This window comes from Lampris incognitus, chromosome 10 (genome assembly GCF_029633865.1).
Source record: "Lampris incognitus isolate fLamInc1 chromosome 10, fLamInc1.hap2, whole genome shotgun sequence".
NCBI classification, from domain to species: domain Eukaryota; kingdom Metazoa; phylum Chordata; class Actinopteri; order Lampriformes; family Lampridae; genus Lampris; species Lampris incognitus.
The window spans coordinates 48,574,495-48,585,155 of NC_079220.1; the positions used below are offsets into that span (position 1 = coordinate 48,574,495).

The following is a 10,661-nucleotide window of genomic DNA, read 5'->3' on the forward strand; positions in this document are numbered from 1 at the left end:
TCGCCAAAGATTCGCTTTCCAATTTTGGCACCATCTGTAATATTTAGACTCAGGTAGAAATGAAATACACGCATAAGCATCCGTTGTTACCAACGACAGGAGAGAGAAAAAAAGAAGGTAGTTTTCAGATCACTTTCATTCAGTTGATCAGATTTCCACTCGTAAAATTAAGGCGCAGTTGAAGTGAACAAAAACTGATATATTTGGGCAAACATCTCAGCGTCAGACACACACAAATTACAAATGCAGTTTCCCCTTTATTTTGAACAAAAATGGCAGACAAGAAAACGCGTGAAGGCAATTATACACCCCATCGAAGTGTCGGTAATCACTGAGTGGGGAAAAGGGTATTCTTTAAGTGCAAAGAAAATTTGAATGGAAATAAAATAGCAGATTAACAAATTCCAGTTCATATGTTATTTTCGCTTGCCTGTTGATACAGTGCTAAAACCCTTCTCATAGTGTTTCCAATCCAATCTCTATCAAGAGAAGGGGGGATAAGAATCACAGCAGCTTTCCATTTTATTTAGTTGACCAGTCCAGCTGCATCTTTTCAAAGTTAGTATTTGCTCCCTCATAGAAATTTGGTGAATTAACGTCTTCAACATTGCTCAGTGTTACCTGAGGAACTTTCCATACGTACTACTGATAATGATACTGGTAAGGTGTTTCTCATCTTCACTGGAGCGAACACTCCTTTGAAGTCCAAGGTCAGAGTTGACTGTTAACGAAAAGCTTCGGGGAAGTTAGGGCAGCTGTAAGGAAAAGCTGTCTTTGTATCCACGCTAGAATGTCCCTGGGCATTCTTCAAAACAAAATGAAGAAGAAAGGCCTTGTGCTGCGACATAACCAGTCTGACAGTGAGAGGCCCTATAAACAGTCCATAGAGTTGTCTGGTAGTAACCCCATGGGTGGAGCTTTGCCTGGGAGACAGGATGGAGGGAGCATAGTGTTTGAGGCAGGATCCACGTTCTCAGAATCTTCCATTCGTTCTGCACAACCTTCCCAATTTATATGGAATCTTGTAACACGTGGGTTTGATGCCAAGATATTTCTCTGGAGCTGGGGAAATTACAAGAAAAATACATGTGTTGTAATATCATGAGGTAAATCTGACGAACATGCAATGCAGTTAAATGTTATTTTATAGAGACAGGCATTTTGCATTATTTTCAAAAACCAATTATTTACATGATCAAACTGATGAATCTATGGATAGTCTATTTTTATAGTTGCAAAATATATGTACTGTAATAGGGCAGAAAAGAGTTAGAAGGAAACAGATGTGCACAATCTAACAGGACACTTAATAAAATAACAAAGTCATAGTTATCCCTCATTGGCATCAAGTAAACTACTTCTTGTCTTTGCTTGTAAGCCAAGTACCCTAACGGAAAAATGCAATCAAGTACATGACGAAAACTGCCTTTACTGAACTTTGTTGCTTGTTAAAACATTATCTATGGTTGATTATGCTGCATTTACTTTTCTAATGGTCTGATTCGACAAACAATGTTTTCCAACATGGCCATATTTTCTCAAATTGTATCCCAGAATCAGTATAAACCACAGGAGCATCTGCTTCATAACTGTTGTTCATATGATCCAAAACACAAGTTTTATACCAATTATAAAGATGATATCTGAATTTTCAAAACATCTGTTCTGTGGCTGAATTTATTTAGAATTTGCAATAGCTAATCTCTTCTGTTTTTTGTGTGGCTATAAGAAAACTAAATTATACAATCAAATGTTATAAAGTGCTCTTAAGGCATAGACCAAATTGAAGTCAAAGATAACAATGGCTAAAAGCTATTACAAAACAGTCAGACTCAGTGCGAATTCAGCACAAGCTACATGACTGTTTTAACTGGTGCTTCAACTGTTTTGTTTTAACTTAATTTAACTTGTTTGATTTAATTTTGATTTAATTTTTAATGTAATATTTTAACTGTGTCTGTGATGGACTGGCGGCCTGTCCAGGGTGTCTCCCTGTCTGCCGCCCAGTGACTGCTGGGATAGGCTCTAGCATCCCCATGACCCTGAGAGCAGGATAAGTGGTTCAGATAATGGATGGATGTTTTAACTGGTCATGTAATATTTTCCTTTGACTGATAAAAGAAAAATGTTTCATTCCAAAATGGACATAGACCACCTGATTATTTGCTATTAATTATCACTGACATATAACTCAACTTAATACCATTGTTAGATAAAATTTTAACAACTTCTTTGAGGATAAGCATTTTTTTGAGGATAAGACAATTTTGAGGGTAAGCATCTTTAGTACTACACATTATCAGGATTGGTAGAAGACTATGACCAACTTTGCTCATCAGGGGATGAATTTCACAGTAATCGTAACGACCATGGCCGCCGTTACGTCTCAATTTGACCATACGACCCCATGTGCCATTCGGTCACCATGGCCTTGGTGCCTGTCCCCCTGTTCGCTACGTTTTCACACGCACGTGTGGACAGGATCGAGTAACTTGTAGTCACACACAAATCCACTGATGAGCAGGTTTATACTACATACTGAATAGCCATAGAGGGTGGTCCACTCCCCTTCAGCCTCCATGTTAGATTACCCCAGCCACAGAATACACACGTGTTCCACAAGGAGTTTTTGGTGTCTACTCTATTTGCACACAGCTTCAACATTGGGAAAATGCACTTTATAAGCAAATATGCATATCGTGAAACCATTTATGTTCAGGCTTACTTAAGTTTTCTCGTGATTGTTATTTGTTTGTCACTAATATTGGCACCATTGTAAATTAACAGTATTCAGAATTAGAATCCGTTTTATTTGCCCAAGTATGTGTAGGCCTACACATAAAGGAATTTGACTCCATTTCCTTCATTGCTCTCCACGTACTTAGAATAGACATACAGCTAAAACAAACACAACAAGGTAAAGACTTAACTACTTTGTACAGATATAGATGTATATATATATATATAAAAGTATATTATAAAAAAGGAAAAACAATGACGTAACAGGAAGACAATAATGCAATGGTGCAGAGTGCAAAGATGCTGGAATAAATATGTTAACTGTTTACTTGATATACATGGGGTAGGTGGACATGACAGAATGTATACAATGTAGAGTGTATACAGTGTGCTTAGATTTATTTTTGACAATGATGATATGTTGAAACTGGGTTTAAACTACATGATATATAATTTAGTATTTGTGGTAGAGTGGATGTTCAGTGTTAAAGGTATATTGCATGGGGATTGTTTCTGACACTGTATGACTTAATTGTTCATCAGAGTGACAGCCTGCAGAAAGAAACTGTTCTTGTGTCTGGTTGTTTTGGTGTACAGTGCTTTAACGGCACAGTGGCCCAGTGGTTAGCACTGCGCCTCACAGCAAGAAGATCCTGGGTTCGAATCCTAGGCCATCCCAGGTCCTTTCTGTGTGAAGTGTGCATGTTCTCCCCCGCGTCTGGGTGGGTTTCCTCTGAGGGCTCCGGTTTCCTCTCATCATCAAAAAGACATGCATGTTAGGCTTAATACTCCTGCCTGTGCCCTTGACCAAGGCAATAGGAAAAAGAATTGGTGTGGTTCCTGGGCGCTGTACCACAGTTGCCACTGCTCCTATACAATAGGATAGGTTAAATGCAGAAAAAAATGTCATTGTAACCTGTACAATGACAAAATAAAGTGGCTTTCTTCTTCTCTGTAGCACCTACCAGAGGGGAGGAGTTGGAAAAGGTTGTGACCAGGGTGTGATGGATCTTACAGTGATGTTGCCTGCCCATTTCCTGACTGGAGATGTGTGAGTCCTGAATAAAGGGCAGGTTGGCACCAATGATTTTCTCTGCAGTCCTGACTGTCCGTTGTAGTCTGTTCTTTTCCTGTTTGGTGGCCGATCCAAACCAGACTGTGATGGATGTGCAGAGAACAGACTGGATTATTGCAGAGTAAAACTGAATCAGCAGCTTCGGAGTCAGGTTGAACTTCCTGAGCTGGCGCAGAGAATACATCCTCTGCTGGGCCTTTTTGATGATTGTGACTGTGTTGGAAGACCACTTTAAGTCCTGGGAGATTGTGGATCCCAGAAACCTGAAGGTTTCCACAGCAGACAAGGTGCTGTTGAGTATGGAAGGGGGGGGTTGTGTTGTAGTGTTGGGGTGGGGCTCCTCCTGAGTGTTCAGCTCCAGGTTGTTTTAACCACACCAGAGGACCAGCTGTTCTACTCTCATCTTTATGCAGACTCATCACCATCCCAGATGAAGCCAATGATTGTTGTGTCATCTGCAAACTTCAGGAGTTTAACAGACAGGTCTCCTAAGGAGCAGTCATTTGTGTGGAGGACAAAGAGTAAAGGGGAGAGCAAACATCCCTGGGGAGCAGCAGTGATGATTGTCCGGTACTGGATGTGATTTTCCCCAGCCTCACCTGCTGCCTCCTGTCTGTCAGAAAGTTTGTTATCCACTGTATGGGCGGGCACAGTGAGCTGGGTGAGTTTGGTAAGTAGGACTTCTGGGATGATGGTGTTGAGCTGAAGTCCACGAACAGGATCCTTGCATACATCCCTGGGGAGTTGAGGTGTTGTAGGATGTAGTGCAGTCCCATGTTGACTGCGTCATCATCTGACATGTAAGCCTGGTAGGGAAACTGCAGTGGGGCCTCTGTGACGTCCTTCAGGTGGGTCAACTCCAGTCTCTCGAAGGACTTCATGACCACAGACGTCAGGGCAATGGGCCTATAGTCGTTCAGTTCAGTGATGGAGGGTTTCTTGGGGACCAGAATCATAGTGGAGTGTTTGAAGCAGGAGGGGACTTCACACAGCTCCAGTGATCTTTTGAAGATCCATGTGAAGATGGGGGCCTGCTGGTCTGTGCAGACAGGAGGGTGACACGCTGTCCATGCCTGGTGCTCATAGAGATGATAAATTTCCAATGTCCTTTAAAATATCACTTTCCAAATGAAAATGATTTTTTGACTGGTTTTGCCCACACCCAATTTACAGCTGTTCCGTTTGCAGTGCAAGTTTAAATAACAAGTTCCCACTCTCCACAGAAACTCCTTTAGAGACCAGACATTCAACCCTACGGACCAAGAAGGCAGTGCAACTCTGACTCCCAAATCCCATCCTCTAGTCTAGTTAAGACTTAGACAACTGCTTTACTTACGTAAAGCATCAATACCTGGTTGATTAGTGTGGTTGCATAACACAGAGAGACACAAAAACACCAACACAATTTGCCATGCATTGTGCCTAAACCCACAACAGGCCTACTTTATTTCTAGAATAAAATAACATTTATACTATGCCGTTATGCATCTTGAAAAGAAATAACCATGTTAAAGTCAAAGAAATTGTCATTCTTTATTTGAATACAGAAATTATTTCAGAATATGCAAATTAGTATTGAGCTCTCCTTTGAGTTTAGGAATGAAAAGGGATCAGTGCCATAATTAATGTTATCACTACATAATGTTTTTTTCCACTGGAAAAGGTAACACTTAAAATATTAACATTTTCCACTTGGGCTCAAAATCCCCTTGCCCTCACATGTGGCCTTCGTGCCCTCAAAATTTTGATGAAACTCAAGGTCATACGGCCTTTGATCCTAAAATGGCAGAATTTCGGGGCTGGTGCAATTTTTACATTAAACAAGACAATGTATTATTGCCAAAAACTTTCCTTCAAATTACCAAAACACGTGGCATTCATTACATAACACTACAACTTCTTCTAGAATCTTATATCGGTCTTACCTGAGTGTAGTCAGGTTTAATAGGTGGATTCTCCCGTAGCTCAGGGTCTGTGTACTCGTTGTTCACATAATAACCAATACGAATGAACTCCTGGCCACGATACGTGCAAGTGATTAGCACCACAGTGACACCGACAGCATCGCTTTCAGGAATCAGACCTGTGTTGGGGGCATCAGCCTGTTGAGAGAAACACAGCAATGTTGAGAATGAACAATGAGTTTCTTCTCATTGACCATCTAGACCAATGTTTTCCATATATATATGAAGAGAGAGAGAGAGAGAGAGAGAGAGAGAGAGAGAGAGAGAGAGAGAGAGAGAGAGAGAGAGAGAGAGAGAGAGAGAGAGAATTCATTCTGTTGTGGCCCATCACACCAAAAAGCATTGTCAGCCACAGAGAGAAAACAGAAGTGAAGAGGATAACATTTTAAATCAACTAATTCTTTAAATATTACAGTGCTACACTGTGAAGAAAAAGCATTTGTAGGAAAAGTCTATTTACATTTTAATGCATATTTTATTTTGCAATTAGCAATATGTAAATTTTAAAAGTTACAATATCTATTAGCCACTTTTTTCCCTATCCAGCTTGGCTACATAATGTTAGCTTGGTCAAAAATGCTGCAGATAAAACAACAAGACATCTGACAACATCCATGCCCCGACACAGCTTAAATGTGTGATGTAGGAAATTTCCAACTAGAAATACCCAAGTTCTGAGTTGTCTTGAATACAGCACACAGAGATAATGGCTGACAACACCTTGAGTTGGTTTGCCAACCTTAAAGGTAGAACGAGAGGATTTTACTAAAAATGAATGTATTGATTCATACAAAAATGATCTCTCAAACATCACTTTTGACCCACTTGACATTTGCGGCGGTGTCTGTATCTGCAGACCGCTGCACATACAGAGACCCTGTCATCTGCCTGTATTTTCTCATTTTTCCTATTTTACTGTGTACGGGACGTTTCTGGGCGGTGGGATTCTATCAAAACGTAGCCACCAGGTGCTAGATCGAGATCGTAAACACGCAACCAAGAGGAAGCTATGACAATGGCGGACAAAGCACAGAAGATGCAAATATAGCAAGACGAAATGCCAAGTGGACAAAGCTTGTTCCAAAACAAGAGTGAATCTGGGGTGGCTTTCATCTGCTGGTGAGCACCGAAGGACAGGATTGGAATGAAGAGTGACACGGAGTTGACCTGTACAGTGGGATCTGTTCTGGCAACTGTGGTCAGGGGGCGTGTGCTTCTGGTGTCGTTGAGCCCAAAAGGAGGGGCCAACTTTGAATGTTGAACTGACAAATCCTACTCGTTCTACCTTTAAGTCAAATTAAGGCCTATCTTATACAAGCTTCAAAGTCAGGCAAGCTATCTATCAAGTGGTAATGACAAAGATTTTGTGAGCAATAACAGATCAAGTTAGCTTTAAAAAGTTTTTTGCCCCCTACTTTTTGGGAATATCTAAACATAACCCTCACTTCCCAAAAATGCTGTATTCATACACTTACTAAATACATATCTTGAAACTCACCCAGTATGTATGAAATGTGTTGGGTTTTCACATTAACATTTATATTTTCAGCATCATCATGTTCAAATGCCATTTGCTACATACACACATCAATTATTTTTGACCCACACAGACACACCTGGAACACAAACATATGCCTCCCAGCTGGTACAGGGCCAACCAGGACAGAGTCAAGAGTCTGGTCATACTCCTCACTTTCTGCTGAGCCCACATAGATGATCTTCCACTCCAGGTCTATAGAACAAAATTAAATAAACAAATAAATCGAAAGGAAATTGTTACAAGGCAAATTTTAGTTATCAACTGTAGAGATGTAACTGTTACTGAACAAAACACACAGCTTTGAAAGTATTACAAGTCTCCCTCATAGCAATTAAGAGGTATAAACTTTAAAGCTGCCACGAGGAGTTTTTCACTCATTTTTTTTTTATCAGTTTCAATTTAATTTTGATGTCTCTATATGAGCCACATTAAGCCATCTACAAGATTAGATATTGCTATATGATGATTCTAAATACTTGTCTCTGGGTTGGATTCCCAGCGAAATCGGAAAACAATTTAAGATACATTACCTCGCATTACCTCATCGCTGTTTTTCTTCCAAACACCTATTTCTCCAAAACACCACTACATCTCTCACTCTTCCCTTGCACAAGTTACCAGAGGGTGAACAGAAGTTTGAGCCAAGAGGCAACGCTTATGCGTAAAGAAGTTGATTCCACAAAAAAACGGCCGTTTTTTGTCAACAAAATTTCAAAACTCCTTGTAGCAGCTTTAAATTAGACACATTATGCTTTTAAGTGCAATAATCCTAAACTGAACTGGTGTTTGCTTCTGAGCAGGCCAATTTTGGTACATACATTATTCCGCTTGCTAGCTTAAATAGTGTAGCTTACTTTATTTCCTGAAAATGATATGTGAATGTGTAACGAAGTTGTTTGAATTTTTATATTTCTTTTCTGTTTTGATAATATGCGGTGACCCTTTGGTCGCTTACACCTTGATTATTTAATCCAGAAAAACCTTGATGGAGCCTTTATGCTGAAACACACGAAAGAGAGATCAGCCAATTTACTTTTTATGGAGAATTTATGTCGGCCTTAGCCAGCACCAAAACTCAGGTCAGTATATGGTTGTTGAATATGAGACCAATAGGCAGCACAACTTTTATATACTGCTCAACATATTTTGGCATAAGATTGAATAACAAAGAGTTGTGACTCAAAAAAAATCAGTTTGTACTTACAGTTAAAGTACCTGTGTCTTATGTTCATGTAGAACTATCCTAACTTCGAGTAATTAAATCAGCCATTCTCTAAAACACATTGCACTTACGAAACCCCCCCCAAAAAAACCCCACCCCACCAAAAAAACAAGACTAAATTTCTGATGTTAATCAAATAATAAAAGCTTTGATCTTAATGTGCAAACTGACAGCGTTTACTCTACTGGACAGTAATTTATGGCTATTGTGTGCATTTTTTTATAACCACTCATGATAACCTAACTGAACAAGAGAAACACACCGAGCTTCCATGAACAAAAATCATATTCATCCCTGGTGATTTTGCAATCTACATACATGACTAATCAGCATAATTGATGACTACAAAAACTAAATAGACATGCAATTCTTATTAGCAATTGTTTTACTTGAACTGAAAAAGTAACAAATTTGCTCTCTCCCCACCGGCTCTCTAACTTAAGGACAAAATGCATGCTGAATGGAGCTGAACACTGCCCTTCATGTCTGCTTATTGGCCGTGTCTCTCCTACACAGCACACTCAGATGCTCAGAAACAATGGTCATCATAGCTTATAATACAGCGGACGATAAGATACATTGCAGCCATTTGATTTCACTGATAAGAAAAATATTCTAACATTAATATCAACTGTACCGCAAAACATAACAGTGGTAAACAGTATAGACAAAAGTATAGCCTACAGGTGTTATGTACAAATGTGTGTGGCACGCGAAATCTATTTCAGGGAAACAATGCAAAACTTTACAGGGACTACCTTCAATGATCCCGCTATGGTCGGCTAATCTGAATACCCAATGGGTTAAAGCTGTCCTACTAACGCGTTAGCCAGTGCGGCTAACTTGGTTGTTAGCCATTTCCAACTGCCTCAGAAGTAGCGTCATGTTTGGACTCGGGAACGAGCTTGTATCGATTTGATGTTCGCGCCTACCTTCTGGGAGGTCTTCCATACACTCGAACGTTATTTCAAACTGAAAAGGGTTTCCAAACGGACTCGGGTTATCCAACACGGCGACGTTCAACACTTGTACCTTCGCCATTGTTGAAGAGGCGCTCAAAGGGGCTAGCAGAAAATATTGTTCAAACAAATTTAAAATTCGAAGACTACTTTGGACTCGACGACACCACGGCGCGACAGCAAATTATGACTAAGAATACTTAAAATCGTTTTCGCCAAAAATAAGTCACGGTTAGCTAACTACACACTGTTTACGTTGTTAATATTATTACTAGCTTGCATCATTATCCCTAGGACAGTTGGGATAAATTGTTCTCTCCCGCCGCTTTAAGTTACCCAAGAAACGCTGCGTGGTTAAGCGGACTTGCGTCACTTCCGTTGACTGGTTGCAATGGCAATTGCGCGTTTCCAATAAACGTACATAAACGCCATTAAACACAGGGGTACAATCAATTATTCAAATGTTAGATTACACTTCTCAAAAATACTAACACTTCGATTTGCTTTCTTATTTTTACATAAATGAATTGTCTTGATGTACTTTTTCATGTCTATCAAGAATACACTTTGTTTTTTTCAATTACATTTCAACCTATGCACAAATATTCTGTCAAGAATAATTAATACATTTATAACAAACGTCATGTTGGGGTCTTTATCTATGGGGTTAAATAGACGCAGGATATCTTGCAACTGAAAGGTAAGATTGGAGGAAGTGTAAACTACTGTAAACTACTAATAAGACACGTTAGTCCCTTGCTAACGGGTCTGACCCTTTAGTCGAGCGGTTAGGGATGTCGCCTTGTGGTGCAGTACACCCCGTATAGAATCCCGCACCGGGCAAGAAAATAACCGGTTACATTGGTGGCAGCGGTGGGATCCGGAAGTGTGCAGATTCTCAGAAGTCTCTTCGGAGCGCGGGAATAACAAAGCGCGAGGGCGCGCTTCCGGGGAGGGTGACGACTGTAAACTACTAATAAGACACGTTAGTCCTTAGCTAACGGGTCTGACACTTTAGTCGAGCGGTTAGTGATGTCGCCTTGTGGTGCAGTACACCCCGTATAGAATCCCGCACCGGGCAAGAAAATAACCGGTTACATTGGTGGCAGCGGTGGGATCGGGAAGTGTGCAGATCCTCAGAAGTCTCTTCGGAGCGCGGGAA

At 40.3% G+C, this 10,661-nt stretch overlaps 1 protein-coding gene across 1 annotated transcript; it reads right to left on the reverse strand.

The window, feature by feature from the left end:
- Positions 1–219: 219 nt before the first annotated feature.
- Positions 220–9,842, reverse strand: asf1ba (anti-silencing function 1Ba histone chaperone). The gene is made up of 4 exons (XM_056288116.1): positions 9,473–9,842; positions 7,395–7,510; positions 5,740–5,916; positions 220–1,062 (listed from the first exon to the last, which is right to left on the reverse strand). The coding sequence occupies exons 1-4, from the start codon at positions 9,579–9,581 to the stop codon at positions 871–873; spliced, it is 594 nt and encodes a 197-aa protein (XP_056144091.1). The 5' UTR covers positions 9,582–9,842; the 3' UTR covers positions 220–870.
- Between the last annotated feature and the right edge of the window lie 819 nt (positions 9,843–10,661).